Raw genomic sequence first — 25551 nt, 5'->3', positions numbered from 1 at the left:
CTTAAAACGAGTTCAGTTAACTGTCAGGAGAAAAACATTCCAGGAACAGGAAGTCAATAACGCCGGCATCCCCCTCAGGGTGCACATTACCATTGTTGTGAGCCAGGTTAATGTACTTCAAACAAGGTTTATTATATAACTGAAGTGCACGATAGTGAGGGTGAGGGAGATAGTGGTCATGAGCTGAAGGTGAGAAAGGAAACTGATTACTTATCTAAACCTTATCTGTGGATGTGGAAGTGATAACTCTACTTGAGAAATGTATGTGTTTGTGTGACACCTTCTTGGTGATATCGCATTACCAAATTTGCCTCGTGGTCATGGTTCATTGCTAAATGCCTAAAAGAGACTGTCAGTTATCCCATCAATCTTCACGCTGGCACAGTCCGTTGATTGTAACCGTCCATTTGAAGCGTTGCATGTCAAAACAACACCCTTCAGGCTGCGTCTGTTTATTATTATTTTCAACTTTTCCCAGAATCTACTTGCCTAGACTTGTTGCAACCAGGCAGGTGTTACATGTTGTAAGTACTATGGCTATAAAATTGTCAGACAAGCACATTATTCGTTATTTTGTTCAGGTTCATTTAGTAGAATATATAAACACTGTATCCTACTCACAGTACATGTGCGGTAGACTTTACACAGTATATATCCATGTATTTTTATACATATTGGATTAGTTTCTTTAATAGATGGAAAAGGGCATATTCCTAAATATGTCTCCACCAATCTAATACACTATAGCACGAGCACTCTTTCACAACACTTATTTTGGATAAAGGTTGATTTTGCATGAAGTCTTTCAGTTTGAAAACAAACACAGAATAGGGGTTAACAGTTTCCCTGCCTTTTCTTGATTTTATTAACTGTACAAAGTTGTATTTTTCCTTTTCAGGAGGCTGTGGCTCAGTGGGAAGTGCGCTGATCTTCGAATCAGGCGATAGCAAGTTCGAGTCCCGCTGCAGTCAGCATGTCGTTGTGTCCCTGAGACTCTTCACCCCAAAGTGCTCCTGTGGGGATTGTCCTCAGTGCTGAATGTGTGTAAGTTGCTTTGGATAAAAGCGTCTAACAAATGACATGTAATGTAATTATAACAAGAAGTGTTGGCAATACTGGCCTTGTTGCAAAATGACGAATATTAAATTGGAATTGATGGCAGTGCATTTCATTGTTATAGATCGTGGCATATATAAAACTCACCTCACAGCTAGCACTCAAATACCTGTCTCTCAACTCTGTCTAAATGTACTTATAATTAGTACCCAATTACGTTTAAAGATTGGCCACTGAAACCTTTTTAAAGATTCAAGTGGGAAATGAGTGACCCATAAAATAAAGTGTTTCTTTCTGTTTGGAGAAATCCTGAACTGTTTAATAATTGTGTCTTAATCCCTTTTGTAATTTCCAACAATTACCAATAACTATACTATTACATAGAGTATGGTTTGTTTTCTGGAACATCACCTCAGAAGGGTTTATTTGGATAAAACCAGAGAGAAAAGTCTGTTCATTATTGGGAAATAACAAAATGATGTTGTTCATCACATAACACAGTCCTGTTCCCCCTGAAGTGCAACAGAAACTCTCTCCTATGTTGGTGTATTAAAACGATTCTGTTCTCATTTATCATCTTCTCGCCCTCCCCCACTCAGCGAACCTGGGGTCTGTGAGGGGCTTTTAGGCTCTTACACTGAGGGGCCTGCAGCTCATCAATATTGCAAAGGAATAAAGTAGGCTGGTGGTGAAGGACAGGGGTACTGAAGCCTAATCAAGCGTCACCGTGCGCTAACGACAGAGTAACAGGGATATTGATTCAGCATACACTTTGCCTTAACTGTTTAATAAGTAATAAAGAACTGTATGGTTATTGCTCATCCTACAGAAGTTTACCAAATGGAACTGGGCATACATACATCTGGTTGTCTTTGAGTGGACACATAACCCAAAACCCAATGTTTTTATTTGTTCCTCTTACCTATAAAGTATTTATCAATGTAGATCATAGAAGGGAACTACTGTAAATGGCACTCGGTTTGTGGTACTCAAAGTGCAAGAACATTTATTTGAAATACTCATAAGCAATGTCTCTTTGCAAGAACTTTGACCTGGTAACTTCAGATTATCCACAGAGCTTGAGCAGTTTCATGTCGGACATTTTTTCTTTCTACTGAATAACACTCGGCAAAACGTATCACAACTGAAGAAAGGGAAGCACTTTTTCCTCCCGCTACCACAAGCGAATTCTATATAACTCGTTTGTATTTGCTATAAGGCCAACACCTCTAAGGCTAATAGCTCCAACATGTGAGAACTCGCTCCAAAACCATCTAGATTGACAAATACCAAAGGAAAGCTAGGTGGAAGAATTTGTACTTTTATATTTGGACTGGACTGTCCCTATGAACCTAAATAGTCAGTCAGGATCGAGAACAGCCCATCTTCTGTGGAGTTTTAGCTCAAGCATAGAGTGGTGCTGTTATGACATTATTTCATAGGACAACATCTCTCAAGCTTGTTTTAATCCACAGACCTTGGCATCTAACTACAAACAAAACAATTGACTTCGAGACAAGGGAACTGGAAGTGGTAAAAATGCTTTTTGGGACTCAATAATGGGGCAAGTAGGGCTGCGAGGTATAGCGGTCGTTCAATCAAAAATGTTGTTGGTTCAATCCCCGGGCAAGATACTTAACCCAAGTCGCTCCTGATGGCATGGCCAACAGTGTGTGAATGTTAGCTTGCATGAATGGGGGTGAATGGGTAAATGATGTACATGTAGAGTCGTAAATACTGGATTAATACAGTCCATTTACCCTAACTGCACCACTCTATAAGCAAGTCACTTGAGCCACTAACTTGACTGTTGTGCTGACCATTACTTCCCCTTTTAATTATTGAATGGACTCCTACCACCACCTGGTCATTGGGTGTTTTTCGTGAAAACAACAGAAGAAGAATGGAAGCTGCAGCTCAAAGGGATGGAGAGATTACCTTTATTTCAATTATAAAGTACACTGGATATAAGTGACTTTGAACACAGCGGGGAGCCTGAAGCCCTGCACGGTTTTCCTTCATTATACCGTGGTACCTCAGCGACGGCCTACAGTGCCGCAATAAAAGACCAATGAATGGTGCACATCCTGTATTGATTCGTTTGCTGAATAACAGAGTGAATTTCAGATGTATTTATAATAGCCTTATTAAAGCCCCCTTTGATCTAAAGATTACAACAATAACAGAATTGCCTCTGTTGTCTGCATCCAAGATAAAAATGTCAATAGTAACTGGAGTTTTTCAGAGGTATTCAATTATTTTTCCTTTTAATCATGAAATGTAATCACTTTTCCCAGGTGGGGGGGGATGCACTTTGTGCGGTTATACTTTTCTTTCATGGATGCAAAGCTGTCCATCCATTGGTATTGCTCTGCATATTACTTTTATTCCAAATGATATATTCTATTTGAAATACAAACAGCTTTAATTATTGAAAACTGACACTGCATTTGACTTGAAAGCCTGTCAGCTGTTGACATTGGATAAAGAAAGAGGGAATTGTGAGGATTTCTGTGCCGGGCACTTGTGTGATGAAGACATTCTTTGGAGGTGACTCTCATCTGTTGTAAGAGTTATTGAAGCGGGCGAAACACAAAAGACAAGTGATCTGATGAATTGCTGATTAGTGTGAGAGGGGTGAGTAAGGATGAGGATCAACTCTCTCTGTGCTTGTTTTTTTAAATGATGTTCAAGTGGAGTCAAATGAAAGAACAAATAAGAACGACAATATCAAGTGAAACTCAAGGGACACTCAGATTCACATTATTCATCGAGGACAAAATAAATTGCTAGTTCAAGCGTTACCAAATTCAAATAGTGGGAAATGAAAGGCAGATAAATTGTGGAAATATTTGCTGGACAATAACTCAAGGAGGACAGAGAGATGAATGGCAGTTATCATACACAATGAGATGTTCATAGTACTTGATCCAACATTTCATATAATGTATATTTCTATGTCAGGACATCTGATGGTTCTTCAAGTAGGGATATTTCAAAAAATCTATTTGGTACATGAGAGCTATCATGTAATTCACTACATGTAGCTTGAGACCTTTGCCAATGCTGTTCCCGTGAGTACAAAATAAAGCAAAAAACCAGATCCAGTTATTTACAGTTCAACCAATATATTGAAAATCTGGACAGTACTAGTGATTTTCCATAATCCTGCTGACAAAGAACAAAGAAAACCAACAAACTAAATTGAGAACATAACCTCCTTTGAAGAAGTTGACCAAAAAAGTCTTATCAGCGTGATTAAATCCTAGCTTGGTAAAATATCTGATTTCACATCAAACTGGGAGACAATTAGTGATGTAGTTGGATGTAAACCTAACCCACATTATTTCCCATCTTTCTTCAAGATTGGAATTTTTTCTACCAAGATCCTTTAAATTTGGAGTTGATCAAGACATAACATTTGACCAATTCCTTGTGAGTTGAAGAAATTATAATTCAGTCTTATTATCAGACTTGTTAAATGCATCCACACATTACCACTTAAACCAGGGGTGCCCACACTTTTTCAGCTTGGGAGCTACTTTAAAATGACCACGCCCAAATGATCTACCTACATATTGTCCTGCCCATTCTGTGTCGCAAGTAGGGGGGGGCAAGCAGGGGGGGGGGGGGGGTGCTAGTGGATGCTAGTGGACTAAACGGCGGATAAACTGTATGCATGAACCCGTATGGCACAATACAACTCAGACTGGCTTACCTGTACGTCAATCAAGTGGCAGATGCCATAGTAAGGATGGATGATAGGCTAACTTTAATTTAAAGAAAAACAACAACAAAAAACATATATATATATTTTTTTTTTTTCAATGCCATGCGATCTACCCACACTACCTTTGCGATCGACGTATTGGGCACCCCTGACTTAAACAGTATGTCATTAATCCATTCAGCAAAGCACGCTAGTTCTCAATAACAAAAGAGCACAGTAAACAGCTGTCTGTCTGATCTGGTGTAACCTACAATATGTGAGTGATGGTATATTTTGTAAACAAGTGGTTTATGTCAATCATAAGTTGTGAGTGCAAACAGAATGAATGCTGAAGCCCAGAATCACTCACAACACGAAGTGTCATCCACAACAGTGGATCTTGTCTTTTCCAATTAAGGTGACTGTAAGACTTTATGCTTTGAACATTTGGGTTCAATGAAACGATACACCGTCCCATTGCTTCAGCAGGAGTGGGAGCAGGATCACTTGAGCAGCTAATGAAAGCTGACATAGGGATTGAATCAGTATTCATGAATTTGCCATGTAGCTGACATGAAGATATTGTTTAGGGTGTTGCCAACGCTAAATAAATGAGCACTAAATTGCTTCCGTGTGTTCTTGTTGAAGTGATCGCACGCAGGGATTGAATTGGGCTGGGCCTGACAACAATGTTAATTTGTTCAAAAATGCTTTCAAATGTGTGCTCTGCTCAAAAGCTGCTGCAACTCAAATTAAACACTTACTAATCTAACAGCCAGACACCAGCCAGTGTTAGAATGGTAAATGGACTGTACTTATATAGCGCTTTATCCAGTCTTTACGACCCCATGTCGTTCACCCATTCATACAGAGCAGTGTATGTTACTCTAGGACCTAACATGCATACACATTCACACACCATTGGCCATGCCATCGGGAGCAACTCAAGGTTAAGTATCTTGCCCAAGGATACATCGACATGTTGACTGCATGGGCTGGGATCGAACCCACAACCTTCTGGTTGAAAGACGACCGCACTCCCTCGCAGCCACAGTCGCCCAGAAGTCAACTGAAAGGTTTTCAGTTGACTTTTGGCAAGCCGTCAACTGCGCTTTGCAACCGCCATAGTAGGTCAGGTTGGACATGTCGAAAAATATGAAAAAAGTACTGTTATAGTATGTTAAAAATATAATCAAACAAAATCACAATATACAATTTATCTTAAAGATCAGAAAAATGCAATGTTGTCCAAAATATAAAGGAATAGATATTGTTTAGTAGGTCGAATTAAAAAAAAACATATGTCAAATTCTGCTATATCACATCACTATCCTACTAAACTATCATATGCTTTTTTTTACTATACCACTGTATGAGGTTTTTAATAATACTTTCAACAGACTATACTGTATCTTTTTTTCTGATGTTTTCGACATACAATTTCTGGACATATTTTGGACAGCTTGATCAAATAAGGTGTTTCCTGTCAATACGTTTTATTAGTGGATTTCCAGTTTAAAAAAGTCTGAAAGTTATAATCACCATCTCAGCATATTCTTTCCTCCACTGTTGCACAATATAAATGTGTTGTTATTTTAAACCAAGTATCTGTTGTCCATATTTAGGGGAAGCTGACGGAAACCCAAGAATATAATTTGTCTTGGCAGGCCTCTCTAGGCAACCAGTTGCTACTGTCTTCTGCCTTTGTAGATGGGAAGACAGAAACAAATGTACACTCCTTATGGATGCAGTCACTCAGAATAACCGAGCGAGACCATTTATAAACACTACTTCCTGTTGGACAGCGTGTTTCCATGAGAGCAATGGTTATCTTTAGTTTTTTTCAGATGTGGTGAGGTACGCTGACTTCATGTGCAGGAAGTATTGCAGCTGAAGGTAATTTGATCCTTTGCTGAAAACATGCAGGTGTTGAGATTTGATAAAGCTACAGATAGCTATTCAGCTGGGATGTTGCATGTTTCCCAGCCCGTTGCTGACAGTCATTCTTCCTCTCTGCGTGATTGAGAGACAGCTTCTCCGCTGCCAACAAACACAAATGACTTCCTCCCCTTCTCATTGTGTTGATGAGGTTCTGAAAAGGTGCATCGTGTAGAGTAGCCAGAGTAAACTAAGCCCTGATTGCTCGGGGGTTGAAACGCTTCCATGTGAGCTGATCAGACGTCCCCCAGCAACGCTCAGTTAAAGCACAGCTCCACATTAAACCGGAGCTGTGAAACAGTTTGACTTGTGCAAATATCATTCATACGTAAAAGATGATCATGCTGTTAGTAATGTTTTCCTTTTTATGGAATCCGTGGCATCGAAGGTTATTTTACAACTGGGATTTCTTTGCTTTTAAACAGATTGTGGAGTATGCCTTATATAAAACTCCCCACACACAGTGCGTGAAAAAAATCTGTAAATTTTAAACGTCAAATGAAATGGTTTAACTCAAGAAAAGCTGTGCGAGACGTCGAGCTGTCAGCAGATGTGGCAGAAAGACTACAAGAGATTTTCTTCTTGCGAGGGAAGACAATTCTAGACTTCTTTAGTGGTTTTCTTCAGTGGTGTGCTTTACGCCACAGCAGAGCAAGGGCACTGGTTTGGCTGGTTCTTAGGACAGGATGAACATTTGTATTAGTTTAGGATTTCATGCATCATTAGAAAATGGACTGTATTTATCCACAGCGCTCTGCCAGTAGAACAGAAGTGAGTTTCATCCCTTTCCACATAAAACAGCATCCTTTACTGTAACATGGCTCCTTTTGTGCTTGTGTTTTAGCATCGCTGCACACAATACGGCTGACAAACAGCAAATTAAGAGCGCCAGAGCAAACTCTGGAAAAATGTGATCATTTGGAGAGGAAATTAAAACAACAAACGTAAATAAATAAACAATTCAATTCCTCCAAAGACTTAATTCTTCCACATTTCAAACACCACAGCGGCTAATTATAGCCTTAAGTCAGGCGCTTTGATGCATTTTCCCTCAGCAGGAATCCCTGGCTTTTCTTTTCCTGGAAGTGTTTTTCCGTCAGTCCTGAGGTAAACTGCCCGACGGCACACAGCAGGCTGTGATCACTCTGAGCATAAAGTGCATTTATATGTGTGTGTTAGTTTATGTGCATCCAAGAGACACAAAGGAATGACCCCATACTATGTTGGTTAAATGTCACAAGAACATTTAAAGCCACAAGCAACCCTAGCATGCTTTTTGCAGAACATGTGCGCCTGTACAGCTACAATAATACCTTCAATGGTTAACGTGTGCACTCTCTTGTGGTGTGGTGCTCCACGTCTGACATTGGCAGGCCTGCTGCGTGTGTGCAGCGCGAGGCGAGCCCAACATCAACAGCGAAGGAGGAGAAACCACCCCGAGTGTCGGCAGACCGCTGCTGTTGGGCCTGCTGCTGTCACACTCAAATGCACGAAACCGTAAACTTGTGTAGCCTTTATGAAATTCTTGGGAGGGAAGGAGCAGAGGGGGGTTGGGGTGTTCATGCAGGGGTGGAAGTGTATACCCTGGGCACTGCCGTTTCCTTTTGGCTCACTTCCCGGTCTGTCTGTTGGAGCCCACACCCCAACCAGGCATCCAGCTTCACATGCGAAGAAGTGAGAATGTGTAGCGGGGGGTTCACTCTGGGGCTAAAAAGGGTTTCTGCGAGCAGTGACGCAGCTCTACAGCGCTTCTATTAAAGTCCACCCACGGTGACATATGACATCCAGACATGCAAGAAATAATTGTTTTCACTGATGGTCCCCGGTGATGCCTCGTCCATGTATGAGGCTCCTTGTCTCCGTGGACCGCCGCTCATGTGTTTCCCATCAGGAAAGTCTGTGGTTACCTTCCTGATTTTGCTGGACTGGAAAAACATAGCTAATATAGTGTGATCTGGAAAAAGCTTTGATGCAGGGGCTTTACAAATAAACCTCCAATGCCATATGGTTTGCATTCATCTCATAATTTATTTCCTATAAATGTCTATTGAATATTCTGCGGAGCCAACTTGTGTGTGTGTGTGTGTGTGTGTGTGTGTGTGTGTGTGTGTGTGTGTGTGTGTGTGTGTGTGTGTGTGTGTAACCAGACTTGGAAAACAGAAGGCTGGGGAGAGCAGTTTGTGGTAAAGTGTGATTATTATGATTTGTCTGTTTTCTCCGCACTGCATGATAGATGGGTTGGAATGTCGTTCCAGAGCAAGCAAACAAGAAAACATACAAACAATTCCCCTCTGAGCTCACCTCCCCGTGCCAGGTCCAACACAAGGAGCATTCCTCTCACAGAGCAATTCAATCGTAATGATTGTACGCTTCACGATGACTCATCAACTGACAGACTTTTCCCCATGAAGTTTGGTATTGAGTTACCACCGGCAGAGAAGTCAACAGACAGCAGGCGTCCAACGGTGGAGGACATGGAAGTCTTTTCCAAACGCAGCAGACTTTCCTACGCCGGCTTCCAGCGCTGTGAAGATATAAGTTGATTCATGTGGGAGGCTACAGGGAGACCAACATTGGTCATCAGCAGCTGCTTGTGTGGGTATCAGATATATACAAACACCAGTGGTGGAAAGAAAATGAAAGCAGATTTAGTATGTACTGTACAGAAGTGACATTTGGAGGTTCTTGTACTTGAGTATTTCTATTTTCTGCAACTTTATAGTTCAACTCCACAGCAATTCAGAAACATACTGTATATTGTTTTTACTTTACTTTAACTCAACAGCAAGTAGTATTATTCTGCATAATGAGTACTTTCACCTATTGTACTTTTGTATTCATTAAATGTAATATTGATATATACAGACAAGATAAAATAGGTAGGGTTATGTGAAGTTATGTGAAGTTAAGATATGAATGATATCGTCTTATGCCAAAAGAACTTCAACCTTTATGATTAATACGTTTCAGAAGCGTATAGATTTTCAGAAGCACAGCAACTATACTGATATACATCCCAAGTTAATCATTTTAAGTCATGTTCATGGGCTTAAATTATAATAATACAATACCCAACAATTCAAAGAAAGAGAAAAGGAATGTCACATGCACAAACAATACTGTTGAATATAGAATTATTTGTAAATAAGTTTTAAACATTATAACCAAATATCAGGCAAGTCTGTTTGATTGATTTTGGTGCTTATAATTTTGTAGTGGTACTTGTTATAGTAGTAGTATAGTATCAATAAATGTACTTTTTCCACCACTGTAAAACACACAGAGCATTTTGTTTTCTTATTTTTCCCCAAGGAACAAACAAGTCAAATGTCCTTTACACAGTCATGGTCAACTGCAAACTAACAATAGACACATTTTCCACTTGCTTGACCTTTTCCATGATGATGTGTTTAATCTCTGCAGCTCAGCAAAAACAGCCTGCTTTTCTGCCCGCTAATATCTTAGAAATGCATCATGAGATGTGAATACTGTATACGAACAAACAAAACAAGATCAGAGTGATTTTGCCAGAAACAAAACAGACGCCTCAGAGGATGTGTCACATGCCATTTGGTGGACACTTTCAGTCAAAATGAGACATTTTTTGCACAATTGAGGCTTCTGGCAGTGTTAGCGCCCCGCTGTGCTGTATACAGAGCAGTGAGCTATTAAAGGATGCACTTGCAGCATGTGACACTTAGCAGCACATGGTAAATATGAACCAGACAGAATATTCATGCCTATCCCTCCGGCCCCACCAAATGCATTTTAGTCCGAGATAGTGGAGTCCCGTATTTACTTTCAGCGGGATGAGAGGAGGAGAGGCTATAATCACTGATTGAAATGTAAATGTGAGGTAGCTAACTGAAGTATTAGGGCCGGCAAGCGAGCGAAGTGGAGATATGAATTACAATCTGTCCGACAAATTTTTCTCATCGGACATTATGTAAATGAAAGTATAAGTGACTGGTAGTATTTGAAACCAAAATCGATGCAGGAGGCGATAAGCGAGAGTGGTTGACAGAGTGGTTGTGGATATCCGCAGATATTTCAAATTCAGGAATGATAATTTGATCATGCAAAGTATATTCATTACATAAGGGCCCCTGCATGCTAATAGAAGATGTTCTATGAAGTTAATATTGACTAAAGTTGTTCATTTAAAACTAGATTTTCTAATCAAGGGGCGTTTTTATGATGTAGGATTTTCCAATTTGAACTGATAAAAGTCATATTTGATGAGGAATCAAAACGTATTCATAACAAATTGACTAGATTCTGGGTTCTGTCAAAGAACTCTGAAAACTCTCAGAATCAAACAAATGTTTCCTTTGTTTTGATTCATTTTCACTGCAGATAGTACCCCTGTTAGTGTAAGTTAAGCTCTTAACTTTCTCATAATAGCAAGCCATACTAGCTAGCTACGCTAACTAGCCATGCTAACTAGCCACACTAGCTTTTTAGCCATTGCCAGCAGAGTCAGTTGATAACAACGCATTACACTGTATCTTGCACATACAACCACTGTAGCAACATGTCCACAATATACCGTTTTAAAGTACTGTGTGTAGATGAGACAAAGTAAGACAGAATAGCTAGCAGAAGACTTTATAACTACAGCTCTTGATGTGTGTGGCAGCCATCTTGGATTTTGCAGTCAGGTTTGCGATGTTCTTGGGACTTTCAAAGTAGGCAATCTGTCTTCTGGAGCATAACAATTGAAATGTTCATCTTGTAAATCTGAAAGTACGAGTTTCCAGTTCAAATGGGACATACCATTAGACCTCTTTGGAAGAATCGGGAACCTGTCATATTCAACCCAGTCTCACGGCATTTCTTGCAACCCAGTCTCATGGCATTTCGTGTTCACCAACACGATTTTTAATCTATTGATTCGTGTTCACCAACACGATTTCCCCCTTTTTTCGTGTTGCACAGCACGATTTTAAAAGCAATGTATTTCTACTGGTAATGTGTTTCGTGCCTGCAGCACGTCTTTTTCTCCGGTCGGGTCGTGGAAGACCGGAAGCTGTGTGGTTCATAAAAACATGTTCTTACTCAATATCAAAGCCACAATTATTGCTTTTATTTTAAATCGTATAATTTCGGACTTTTGTTGCCGTCTGAGGAAAATAAATGGGGCTCAGAGCCTCAGGATACTGAAATCTGTATTTTTAAAATATTTTTTTCCTTCTAATTTGTTATTCTTTTCAAAAATAACACACTGTTATTTACTCACCAATAACACACAATTATTCTTCCTTTTATTTATTGGTTTAATTTCATAATCTCGTGCTTTTTTGGCGTCCGTCAGGAACTGAATTTCAAAATAAAAATAACCGGAAACAGACGTAGGCATTTCGAGCGATTACCCAAGATCCTCAGCTATGGTTTAAGCTCGCTGATTGGATGTTTTAGCCGCAATGCATGCTGGGATTTAGTGTTTATATGATATGAAATCCGGAAAACATTTTAAAAGAATAAAATAATACTTAATTCCGAGTGTTCTTGCTTTTCTCTTTGAAAGTCATCACATAACGGCATTGTAATACACGGTTCGGCTGCATTACATATTACAGATCTGCCGTAGTTCTTTATTTATAGAGCCCTGATGAGAAGACCTTTGGAAAAACTGGAAGAAATGCCGCCGAAACTGAATACTTGAGTTCTCATTCATAACACTCCGTTCAATGTCTCACTATGGGATGCGCCTCAACATGTATGCAAACAGAAGCATCAATCTCATTACACCAATCCTGATTGGCTGGTGATCTTGACGTCAACGTCAGGGAATCCACCCACCCTTTAAGTAGCTTGCGCTACGACGCAGCGTCATTCAAACACCTCTTCTCGCTTCAGAGCACATCTCGATTTATCAGTAACCGGGCTAGCTTAACGGTCCACAGACTGAACCTAAAGCTAACATTCGGTCGGGGTTACTTTTTTGCTTTGCAAGAAGACTGAGCAATATTAACACACCAGTTAATATTGTAATCTGCCTCGCCGTTCTTTCTGTCGAAATAACGGTAAGGTTTGATTTTTTCTTCAAGCTAGTAACATACCTGTTGCTAGTTTGTTCTTCCCTCCACACCGACACCACGGTAAAGAGGACGTTCTCTTTTCTCTCTCACACCAGAGGAGACAGAGATAAAAAAAAAAGGTATTAACTCACCAGTTAATATTCTTTAAAGAATAAAATCTACACGTCGCCTTTTTTCCTTTCGGACTAACGGCAAGGTTGTATTTTTTCTCAGTAACGTACCTGTTACTAACGTGTCCACTCCACGCCGACACCCCCGGCGATCGAAGATGGACCCTTCTCTCCCTCACACCAGAGGAGCAGCGGCGCCGGATTCATTTCAGAAGTGGGGGGGCCAAAAAGTGCGTGTGTATGTGACATAGCCTACTTGCCAACCCTCACGCTTTTCGCGGGAGACTCCCGTTTTCCTCCCGGGGTCATATTTATCCCGCATTTCTCCCGATTTCTGACTAAATCTGATTTGTTTCATTCTAACATAACGTACCAAATGTTACTGTTTCCACTCGGACTTCAATACAGCTACACCATTGTTTGGTTTCCATGGTAACGTGTCTCTTTAGTAGCGCGAGCAAATGAAAGTCTGAGAGGGTCTTCAGGAGGAAGATAGTCAGAGAAAACAGAACAAGAATGGACAACTCAACCCTCTGCTCACTCCTTTCCTGTACATTAAACTATACAGACCAGCCCACATATGACAGCGCAGTTGCTCATTCCATCTCTTCTTTTTTCTTGCTACGCTCTTGTTTGACAAGCTGAATGTTGACTGGTGTTTGACTGAAGTAAGCTCTGTGAAAAGTTCCAGTTATTAACTCGGTATTTACAAAGCTGTCATCTCCACATTTGGAGAAAGTTACAAGCCGTTTGACAGCATCACATCTGCATATTTCACAGAAGGCTCGTTTAGTGGTTTTGCAAATAATTAACCACTCTCTGTTTTTGTACCATTCTGCATTGAAGTACCTTCTCTTTGCCCAAATAAGCTTTTATTGGCCCGTCACAATGTCCCGACAACAAACCTCCATGCAGTCGGAACCAGCCTGTTTCGGTTCAACGATGCCGGCGGCGGCGGTTTTGACAGCCTCTGCGGCCGCAGAGCTGCTGCTGGGGTTCATCTGGCTGTGCTGGTTCTATGGTTGAAGGACCAGGCTCCGGAGTTGTGGATGTCAGGGATCTGACATTCAAGTTGTTGAATTTCAGCTTAGTTTGACTGTATTTTGTTTTCTTATGCGACGGTTCTTCTGACATGTTTGCAAGTTTATCTATCTAGGTTAACGGCTGACACACACTGAACAACGTAACACATAACGTAAACAACGTAACAAATAAACACATCTAAGCTTTGTTATTGGTTGTAATGTACATGGATACATTTGAATGGTGTGACAATGTCCTATTTGATTGGATTAAAATGTACATATTCTTCCTGTTATGTCTGCCTGCTGTATTTTACCTAATGCAAAGTGACCTGCTCCATTGAAATCAGTCGCATTGATCCGAAGACACATTTTGAGTTGTATACACTGTTGAAAGATGAGATTCCTAGCTTTCTAATGATATCAGGATTGTTTTTGTACTATATTAAGCAAAATATGTCACATTATATAATGACTGTCACCGAGTCATCATTTTGAGAAAAAGGCCTTAAAGTTTCCTCTTCTCTGGATCGATCTGATTGATTATTAGCGGAGCAAATGATCAAAGTAGTACGGAGGGAAGATATTTTCGTTTGGATTACTGGTCTGGGGGGAGCTCGCGAGTGTGTGCGTGTATACCACGTGTGTGTGTTTGTGTATTTTTGCGTTTGTTTCCCGGGGAAAACTTTCAGGAGAAACACCGGCTGTTGTTATGCTTGCTGTGACGTCAAATTACTCCGTTCTCCGCTTGTAATTATGCCGTTAAAAGCTTCAAAGCTGTATTTATCATCTGAATTTGCCGAAACAAGTTTAATATTCTGAAAGCCAAGACTTTGTTTATTTGAAATCAGATGAAAACAAACTGTAACGGACCCTGCGGTGTTATCTATGATTACTATGCCTTACATTCATAATGTCAGTGGAGGGAGGGGAAGCGGCGCTGTAGAAGAGCAGAGTGGCGAGTGAGAGGCGAGCTGTGTTCTTCCCTTTACAAGCTTCAAAAATGCCTGTAGCTAATGAGATTGAATATAACAATCAACAATAACAAAATATACACAGCTAGATCAGATGGCGTTCTTTTTAGATGTGACTTTAGAGTAGAAGGGAATTATTGAAACGGGATGTGTACAGGGTTCCGCGGCATCCGCTGCTGCGAAAATGTGGGGCAGGGCCGTAAAGTGGGGGGGCCAATGGCCCCCCCGCTTCCGGCGCCCTTGCAGATGAGTCAGGGACTCGGAGGCTCGGCTATGCGGCTGCAGGTTTAAGATTTCAGGCACAGACTCACACCAGGTCTGTTCGTCCTGCCTCGGGCTGGAACACGCCCGGGAGGCTATCGATAACCCCGGCTCGTGCGGGCATTGTACCCGCTTCACCATGAAGAGCCGCCGCCAACGGTTAGCATGCCAAGCTAGTTTGTCGGGACAGGACCCCCTCATGTCCGCTGATTCGGTTTTAGCCAATTATAGACCTATTTCCAATCTTCCGTTCCTCTCAAAAATTCTTGAGAAAGCGGTCGCAAAACAGTTGTGTGATTACTTAAAAAACAATGATTTATTTGAAGATTTTCAGTCTGGCTTTAGAACACATCATAGCACAGAGACAGCTCTGGTTAAAGTCACAAATGACATTCTAATAGCCTCTGACAAGGGACGTGTCTCTATTCTTGTTTTGCTCGATCTCAGTGCTGCATTTGATACTATCGACCATGATATCTTATTGCAAAGACTAGAGCACTTAGTTGGCATACAGGGAACTGCTTTAGGCTGGTTTAGGTCCTATCTATCTGAACGCTCTCAGTTTGTACGTGTCAATGATGAATCTTCCACGCAAACCAAAGTTAGCCATGGAGTGCCACAGGGCTCAGTGCTCGGACCTATTTTGTTCACATTATATATGCTTCCGTTAGGCAATATTATAAGGAATCATTCTGTACATTTTCATTGTTATGCGGATGATACTCAACTATATTTATCAATCAAGCCTGATGAAATTAATCATCTAAATAAAATTCAAGACTGCCTTAAGGACTTAAAAACGTGGATGACCTTAAACTTTTTGATGTTAAACACGACCAAAACTGAAGTTATTGTACTTGGCCCGAAGAATCTACGAAACAAATTATCTAAGGATATACTAACTATGGATGGCATTAATTTGGCCTCCAGTGAGACTGTAAGGAATCTTGGTGTTATATTTGATCAGGATTTATCCTTTAACGCCCACATAAAATCAATTTCAAGGACCGCCTACTTCCATCTACGTAACATTGCAAAAATCAGGCATATCTTGCCTCAAAACGATGCAGAGAAACTAGTCCATGCATTTGTTACTTCAAGGCTGGATTATTGTAACTCTTTATTATCAGGGTGTACCAAGAAGTCAGTCAAGTCGCTTCAGTTGATTCAAAATGCTGCAGCTCGTGTACTAACCAGAGTTAGGAAAAGGGACCACATTACTCCTGTTCTGGCTGCCTTACACTGGCTCCCTATTGAACACAGGATATAATTTAAAATTCTTCTTCTCGCCTACAAAGCCCTTAATGGGCAGGCGCCATCTTACTTTAAAGAACTCATTATACCCTACTGTCCTACTAGGGCATTGCGTTCCAAGAATGCAGGGTTGTTGGTTGTTCCTATAGTCTCTAAAAGTACAATGGGAGCCAGAGCCTTTTCTTATCAAGCTCCACATTTGTGGAATCAGCTTCCAGTTTGTGTTCGGGCGGCAGACACCCTATCCGTTTTTAAGAGTGCGCTTAAGACCTTCCTTTTTGATAAAGCTTATAGTTAGGGCTGATTAGATTCAGCCCCTAGTTTTGCTGATATAGGCTTAGTTTGTCGGGGGACATCTTACTTCTTCCTTCTCTCTGTCTATACCTGTGTACTCTCATGTTCCGATTAACCCAGCTTCCCCAAATTTCTTTCTTTTTGGTGTCTATATACGCCGGGATCCGGAGTCATGGATGATCCTGCGCTCCTCTGTCCTGGATCGCGAGCCCTGGATCTTGAGTCGTGGCTGTGGTCCTGGATCATAGGTCCTGGATGGATATCCTCGTGGATTCATCTTCCTATTACACACACATGCATTTCCAAACATTTGGACTACCTATGTTGCAAATGTATTATCTTTTCAATTTACACACGGCATCTATTGCACGTCTGTCCGTCCTGGGAGAGGGATCCCTCCTCTGTTGCTCTCCCTGAGGTTTCTCCCATTTTTCCCTTTAAACTGTGGGTTTTCTTCGGAAGTTTTTCCCTGTACGATGTGAGGGTCTAAGGACAGAGGGTGTCGTATTGTCATACTGATATTTTGTACAAACTGTAAAGTCCACTGAGACAAATGTAACATTTGTGATATTGGGCTATATAAATAAACATTGATTGATTGATTGATTGATTGATTGATTGATTCGCCATCCGGCAATCAAGACATGGTGGTGTCCGCCGCAGAGATTGAGCCCCGCGCTGTCAGACTGGGGCTCAACAACAGCGACAGCCGCTGAACCGGAGCCCCAAGCCGCTTCAGGCTGGGACCCGGTGGCGGCAAAAGCCGCGAGAGCGGAGCCCCGCGCTGTGTCAAGCTGGGGCTCCCAATTGGACCTCACCATGGTTCCACCCGCGGAGGATGTCCTGGAGTTGGACTAGGCTACATGGAGGACGAAGAGGATGCCTCTGAGTTCCTCCTGTCTGACTCGGATGGGGATGACATCTTCGTTTCATCGGCTCAGGCTGCAAAGCCAGGAGCGATGTCCGCTCCCCCGGGCGAGAGCACACCAGCTTCGCCCGTCCTAAGCATGGACTTGCAGGCCGTGTGTCAACGCGCTGCGTCCAGGCTGGACATCCCATGGCCTGAAGTGGCCAAGGAGACCTCCAGATCTCGCTACGAGGGGAAGAACTTGCCCCAAGCAGCGAGGACGAAGAGGCAGCTCCTTCCAGTCTTTCCGGAGATGCTGGACGAGGTGTCGGTCTCGTGGAGAGACCGTCCCTTTAGCAACAAGGCCCCAATCCAGGGTGCCTCCTCCCTGGACTGTGACGGTATGGAGAGGCTCGGCCTGCTCCGCATGCCGCCCATGGAACCGCTGGTGGCAGCCCACCTCCAACCGAGGCTGGCTTCGACACCAAGCAGGAACCCCATGCTACCGGCAAAGGCAGACCGGTTCCAGTCAGCGATGACCGAACGGGCCTATAAAGCCGCAGCTTTGTCCGCCAGGGCACTCAACGTCTCCTCACTGCTGACCGCCTACCAGGCGGAGCTTTGCGAAGACATGCCTGCCGTGTGGGACGAGATCGCAGCGATCACGGACATTTGCCTCCGTGTGCAGCGCTGTGCATTCCAAGCCACGGGCAAAGCGCTGGGAATGATGGTGGTACAGGAGAGAGCCAGGTGGCTTAACCTGACCAACCTTCCAAACCGGGAAAAAGAGGATGTTCTGGACATGCCTATTGTTCCCGAGGGCATATTTGGCTCCGCTCTAGCTTCAATGCAGCTGAGGTGCGAGTCAAAAAGGAAGGGAGACGAGGCTCTCCAGCTCTGTCTCCCCCGAAGGGTCCAGCCGTCCCGGGTCCCCAGCCCGGGCACGAGGCAAGAGGGAGCTGGCCAAGAAAATCTTCCGGTCCCGGCAGCTGCCGCTCAGGCGCAGCCGACCCAGGTTTTCAGCCACCAGGCGAGGAAGAAGAAGCGGGCGGCCTGACAGCCTCCTCTCCTCTCCTCGATGAAGGAGCTGGAAGTTCCCTGTTCCCCAGCTCCAGAGCACGTTCCAGTGTTGGATGCTCATGTGTTTTCGGGGTGCCGCCATGCCCCCATCTTCCCGCGGCCTCGAGTGATGCCAGAACGTCATCCTCAAGTTCGCGCCATCAGGGAAATGGACTTAACATCAAAGACAGCAAGTTCCGCTGCCTGTTTAAGTCACACAAACACATGTCATCATTGTTATTTTCAAAATAAATCATTTTCCACTGTCGTTTCCAGGCTTGAAGCCAAGGGCGCAGTCAATAAAAATGAAAAGAAAAACAATAAACAGTCTGTCGTCTGCCCCTCTTTTGAGAGCGGCTACGGCCTCTCTCAAAAGGCGGACAATAGACGGGATTGTGAAGGCACCACCGCCACGAGCATGCGCAGTGTCGGCCGGGGTTGTCAACCTGGGGTACCACTGTGTTCAAACACTAGAGGGCCCCATAACACAACAAATAGAGACACTGAGGGCAGACGACAGAGCTGTGACATCTCCGCTCGCTTTGAGAAGCGAAAAGTGGAGGATGCTCACAAATTCTGCTTGGGTTTTCAAGACAGTAACACGGGGCTACAGGCTCCAATTCGCTGTCACCCCCCCTCACTTCTCGGGCATTCTGTATTCACAGGCCCGGGGAGAGTCGGCCCATATTCTAGAGCAAGAGATCCTCTCGCTACTAGAAAAGAAGGCTATATCGATAATACCCGCCGAACAGAGTCAGAGCGGCTTTTATTCCAAGTATTTCCTCGTTCCCAAACGGGGAGGGAACGGAATTCGGCCTATACTAGATTTGAGAGCTCTGAACAAATATCTCAAAAGATACAAATTCAGAATGCTCACTCACACATCTCTGTTGCGTCTCGTGCGCCAAAAACGACTGGTTCACATCAGTCGACCTGAAAGATGCGTATTTCCACATCCCAGTATATTACCCACACAGGAAATATCTGAGGTTCGCCTTTCAGGGTGTCTGTTACGAGTACAGAGTACTTCCCTTCGGTCTGTCTCTCAGCCCGTGAGTGTTTGTACAGTGTACGGAAGCCGCGATAGCCCCGTTAAGACAACAGGGTATTCGCCTGGCAACTTATCTGACGATTGGCTCCTTCTCGCACAGTCGGAGCAAGAGGCTATTACGCAGACGAATGTCCTCGTAAAACAACTGCTCGACCTGGGTTTCGTAATAAACACAGAAAAGAGCATGTTGTCCCCAGCCCAGACTGTACTCTTACATGAGGGAGTTTCAGCGCTGGGTAGCTGCCCTCAGATTGGACCCCGCGCGTCATGGCGCGCGGAGAGTGATGGTCACTATGAAATGCGTAATGGCACTGCGCCACTGGCTACACCCGACTTTTCTAGTACGGGGCGTGCCTATGTGTGCTGTCCTATCGCGGAAGGTGGTCACCACAGACGCATGTCTGACGGGCTGGGGGGGTATATACGAAGGTCGACCTGTGAGGGGTCTCTGGAGCAGAGACCTCCAACGGTCACACATAAATCTGGAGCTTTTAGCGGTGTTCCTCACCCTGAAATGCTTTCTGCCTTTTCTCAGAGGACATCATGTCCTCGTGAGGACAGACAACACGACCACAATATCATATATAAACCGCCAAGGGGGTCTGCGTTCTCTCCAGTTACACATGCTAGCACGCAAACTGATCTTATGGAGCTGCGGACGTCTCCTCTCTCTGAGAGCGACGCACGTACCAGGAGTGATGAACCTCGGGGCAGATCTGCTGTCCAGAGGTGGACCACTATATGCAGACTGGACTCTACATCCAATAATTGTGAGTCAGCTGTGGGTGCGTTACGGCCGAGCCGCGGTAGATCTGATCGCATCAAAAGAAAATGCTCAATGTCAGCTGTTCTTTTCAATGCGCGATTTAAACGCACCGTTAGGCGTGGACGCGCTCGCGCACGTCTGGCCTCTGGTCCTTCTGTACGCGTTCCCACCCCTGGCTCTGATACCCCTAACTCTGGCCAGAGTGAGAGAACTGTTTTGTTTGTTGGTCTATTAATGAACTGACTCGTGCTCCATTCTAAAGTGTTAGCCAAGTTTAATCAAGAGCTCTTGTTCGGGTCCCTTACCGTACATGTGGATTTAAACATAGGTCACAACTATGTGGCGACACCTTGAGTGTGTATCTATCTAATCAACACATCCCCCTTTCTTTGAGGTAATATAAACAAATAGTGCAACATCAATTTTAACCAAACATTTTGATTTCTCTACCATGCCATAACAAATAAACATCTGGTCTAAATGTACTCAGAATGCTAACTAGCACAAACTTGGAAATTGTCTAAACATTTACACCATTTTAACATCCATTAAATCAGTCTCTCAATTACAGATTCAGTCTATCTGGTTTTCTGATTTTCCTTGTAGATCTTCTGACCACATGTTCACTTGGAGTGTTAGTATCACAGTCTGTCTGTGGTGAAGGTGTGAACTCAGACTCAATGATGGATTCACTGAGCTGTTGACCAGCTTCTTTTGTTTTCATAAGACTGCGACGATTGCGTCTGAAGATTTTTCCTTCCTCTGTCCTCACAGTGAAAGATCGCGGTGCTACTTCCTGAAGAACAGTGGCTTTAGTTCTCCATCCATCAGGACCCTCAATCTTGACTGTGTCATTACTTGATAGCAATGGAAGCTGCTTAGCTGTTTTGTCATACCATGTTTTCTGCTTCATCTGTTGTTGTTGTAGTTGGTGTTGCAGCTTTGGGTGTCTCTTTTGCTTTGAATAGCTTGGCAGTGTGGTGCGCAACTTACGATTCATCAGAAGTTCAGCAGGTGACAGTCCACACTCCAGAGGTGAGGCTCTGTAGCTGAGTAAAGCGAGGTATGGGTCTGAGCCACTCTCATCAGCTTTCTTTAGAAGTTGCTTGAGAATGTGAACTCCCTTTTCAGCTTTCCCATTTGACTGTGGATAATGAGGACTTGAGGTCACATGCTTAAAGTCGTACTGTTCTGCAAATTCTTGCCACTCTCTGCAGTTGAAACACGGTCCGTTGTCACTCACTACTGTGTTAGGTATGCCATGTCTTGCAAAAAATGATTTTGAATGTGTTATGACACATGTTGATGATGAGTTTGATAGTAGTGCCATTTCAGGAAAGTTTGAGTAATAGTCAATGACCACTAAATAGTCTTTACCTTTGAGATGAAACAAATCCATTCCAACTTTATCCCATGGTGCTGTTGGCACATCAGTCACTATCATGGGCTCTTTAGTCTGTTTGTTTCTGTGTGTCTGGCATGTGTCATACGTACCAATCAGTCTCTCGATGTCTTTATTTACTCCAGGCCAGAAAACACTGGCTCTCACCCGTCTTTTGCATTTTTCAATACCCAGATGACCTTCATGTATTTTTTTTAGTACTTCCTGTCTCAATGCGCGTGGAATGACAATCCTGTGTTGTTTCAGTAATAGTCCATCCACGACACTCAGTTCACCTCTGATGTGGTAGAAGAGCGGACAGGAACCTACAGGCCATCCATTTTGCATATTTGCAATGACACACTGCAGCTCTGTGTCTTTTGCTGTTTCTTCAGCTATCTGTGTGGACTTTGTGTCTGATACAGGAAGCGCAGCAGACACCATGTTCACATGACTTTTCACATCCTCTTCAGTTGTACTCACATAACCCACTGTAGGTGCTCGTGAGAGAGCGTCAGCAAGTATCAGGTGCTTTCCAGGTGTGTAGATCAGCTCAAAGTCATATCTCTGCATCTTCATCATGAGACGCTGTATCCTTGGTGTCATTTCACTTAAATTCTTTTTAATGATGGATACAAGTGGACGATGATCTGTCTCTACTGTGAATGAAGGTAGGCCATACACGTAGCTGTGGAATTTCTCCAATCCATAAACCAGTCCCAGACATTCTTTTTCTATTTGAGCATATCTGCACTCAGTCTGTGTCATTGACCTGGATGCATAGGCCACTGGTTTCCAATGCTCGCCTTCAACTTGTAGGAGCACTGCGCCTATTCCATCCTTTGAAGCATCTGTTGAAACTTTAATCTTATTTGTTGGGTCAAAGAATGTCAACAGGAGCTCACGGATGCAAGATGTCTTTGCAGATAGGTTTGGAATAAATTTACCTATGAAGTTGACCATCCCCATAATGCGAAGTACACCTGTCTTGTCTGTGGGCCTTGGCATATCCTGTATGGCTCTGATCTTTTCTTGGTCAGCTTGTACACCTTGTGCAGAGAGCTTGTCTCCGAGAAAGACAACTTCTTGAACTCCAAACTCGCATTTGCTCTTGTTAAGCTTGAGTCCATACTTGTGTATGCGCTCCAGCACCTTTTTCAGCCTCTCATTGTGTTCTTGTAGTGTAGAGCTCCACACAATGATGTCATCAACATATGCTCTAACACCGTCCAGCCCCTCAATGATGTGCTCCATCGCTCTGTGAAATATTTCGGATGCTGAGATGATCCCAAAGGGCAGTCTGAGGAAGCAATATCTGCCGAATGGTGTATTAAAGGTACAATATTTGGTGCTGCTTTCATCCAGTTTCAGCTGCCAAAAGCCTTGAGACGCATCAAGCTTTGTGAAGAAGCTGGCACCTGCCATTTCACTTGTGATTTCCTCACGCTTGGGTATCTGATAATGTTCACGCTTGATGTTTTCATTAAGATCTTTTGGGTCCATACACACTCTTAAATCACCACTTTTCTTCTTTACAGACCATCGAGTTAACCCAGTCTGTTGGCTCCTCAACTTTTTTTATCACTCCGAGCATTGTCATTCTGTCGAGCTCTTTCTTTAAGCGATCTCTGAGTGGCGCTGGAACTCTTCTTGCAGCATGCACAACTGGCTGTGCATTTTCTTTGAGCTGGATTTTGTATGTGAAGGGCAACACACCAAAACCCTTAAATACATCTGCATAACTCTGTACTATACAATTAATTGAGTCATTTGGTGTACTCACAGTTGTGTTGATGCAATACACTCTCTTGACAAGTTCCAAATCTTCACATGCTTTATCACTCAGCAGTGAATCAAGTCCATCAGCGACAACAGAGAAAAGTAGGTGGTGCACTTTACCTTTTGAGGTTACCTTTAATATGCACACGCCCAAACTGTTGATTTTCTTTCCATTATAATCTTTTAGTGCCTGTGTTCTTTTTTTAATTTGTGGCTTATCTTTCATTGCCTTGATGTCAGACAGGCTCATCAGGTTTGCTTTTGCACCAGTATCCAGTTTCATAGTTATTATTGTCCCGTTAATCATCAGTGGAGCTATCCATTTGTCTTCTCTGATTGCATTAACCTCTTTTTGCTCAGTTTCACAGTTCACCATGCCAACAAAAAATGTCTCACTTAAATCATCGTCTTCCACTATGTTTACAGACTTTCCTTTCTTCCTCTCATTTCCTTTTGAGAAGCACTGCTTAGCAAAATGGTTCTGGCCCTGGCAATTAGAGCATTGCTTACCAAATGCCGGACACTGTTGTGGTTTGTGCTTCGAGCCGCAGCGCTTACAGCTGAATGTCCCTTCTTCCGACCGCTGTGTTGACCGCGTCTGTGCGCGCCATTTGCCTTGGCTGGAGACCGCACCAACTGCTGCGCCATCACTCACGTTAGCCGCGCCCGCCATCTCGCTGAAAGTCCTGACGTGCATTTGGGACAGCTCGCTTGCATGGCAGATTTTTGTAGCTGCTTCACATGTCAGCTCCGTTTCCCTTAGCAGCCTTTCTCTGACCTTTTTATCCTCCTCCACGCCAAAAACGATCTGGTCCTCTTCTCTTCGGTTCGAAACATAATCTCAGCAAATCCGACGACTTCTCAGTTGCAGTGGGCGACATTATTGTCACAAGTAAGAAGGAAATTACATACCTAGGATCTATTCTTGAGGCAAACCTCTCCTGTGACAAAATGGCATCCAATGTAATAAAAAAAGTCAATCAAAGAACTAGATTCCTATACCGGATCTCCTCTCTGGTAAACAAAAACACCCTGAAAACTCTGGCAGTAGCACTCATTCAAGGGTACTATGACTATGCTTGCACGTCATGGTACCATAGCACCTCCAAGGCGCTAAAAATAAAACTTCAAACATCGCAAAATAAACTGGTCAGACTACTGCTTGACCTTTCATCTAGAACCCACCTCACCTCTGCCCACTTTGACAACCTAGGATGGCTTAGAGTAGACGACAGAGTACAGCTACTTGCAATGGGCCTGGTCTACAAGATCCACTACACCTCTATGGTACCCATGTACATGTCAAAATTCTTCCCAAAGGTCAAGGAATACCATGATCATAACACCAGAGGGAGCTCCACAAATCATGTGAAACCCAGATTTGGCACAAAAAAGGGGGAATACACGTTTCGCAATTATGCCACATCAAGGTGAAACGCTCTTCCCACAACTGTAAAGGAAAGTAAAACTATACTTACCTTCAAAACCTCTCTTAAAGAGCACCTTCGGGGGAGAGCATCCCCTTAACAATTGTATGTTTTGAGCTGTAGTGTACTGTACCCAATATACAAGCTGTTAATACACTTTTCAATCAATCAATCAATCAGTCCCGTATCATGGAGTCCCTCAGCGTAGCAAAGTTGCATGACTGTGCTTTTAGCTTCAGGTCAGTCAGAAAGCTATCAAAAGGCTCATGCTGCTGCACACGTGAACGGAATACATATCTCTCGTATGTTTCGTTCTTTCTGGGAGAGCAGTGGGCATCACATTTCTCGAGCACTTTATCCAGTTTGCCTTCCTAGCATCCGGCTTAGTTTCCAGTCCCATGGCCGTGATGTAAAGCTTGAACTGCTGCTTGAAGGTCCGCCAGTTGCTGTCGACATTTCCCGAAAGTTTTAGCGTCTCCGGTGGCTTTAATGAATCCATGTCGCTTGTCACAACTCCTCACTTAATGTGTTTTTATTTTACTTCATAATTTACTCCTGGTACCATGTTTTGTTTGTTGGTCT

General features: G+C 43.2%; 1 protein-coding gene across 1 annotated transcript; it reads right to left on the bottom strand.

Annotated features, from left to right (window-relative positions):
- Positions 1–23108: 23108 nt before the first annotated feature.
- LOC117543794 lies at positions 23109–25328 on the bottom strand. Its single transcript, XM_034212364.1, has 2 exons — positions 25152–25328; positions 23109–24356 (listed from the first exon to the last, which is right to left on the bottom strand). The coding sequence occupies exons 1-2, from the start codon at positions 25158–25160 to the stop codon at positions 23280–23282; spliced, it is 1086 nt and encodes a 361-aa protein (XP_034068255.1). The 5' UTR covers positions 25161–25328; the 3' UTR covers positions 23109–23279.
- Between the last annotated feature and the right edge of the window lie 223 nt (positions 25329–25551).

Source organism: Gymnodraco acuticeps, unplaced genomic scaffold (assembly GCF_902827175.1).
Source record: "Gymnodraco acuticeps unplaced genomic scaffold, fGymAcu1.1, whole genome shotgun sequence".
Lineage (NCBI taxonomy): Eukaryota > Metazoa > Chordata > Actinopteri > Perciformes > Bathydraconidae > Gymnodraco > Gymnodraco acuticeps.
Note: the sequence above shows the minus strand (reverse complement) of the source record. Positions and strands in the feature narration are given on the sequence as shown.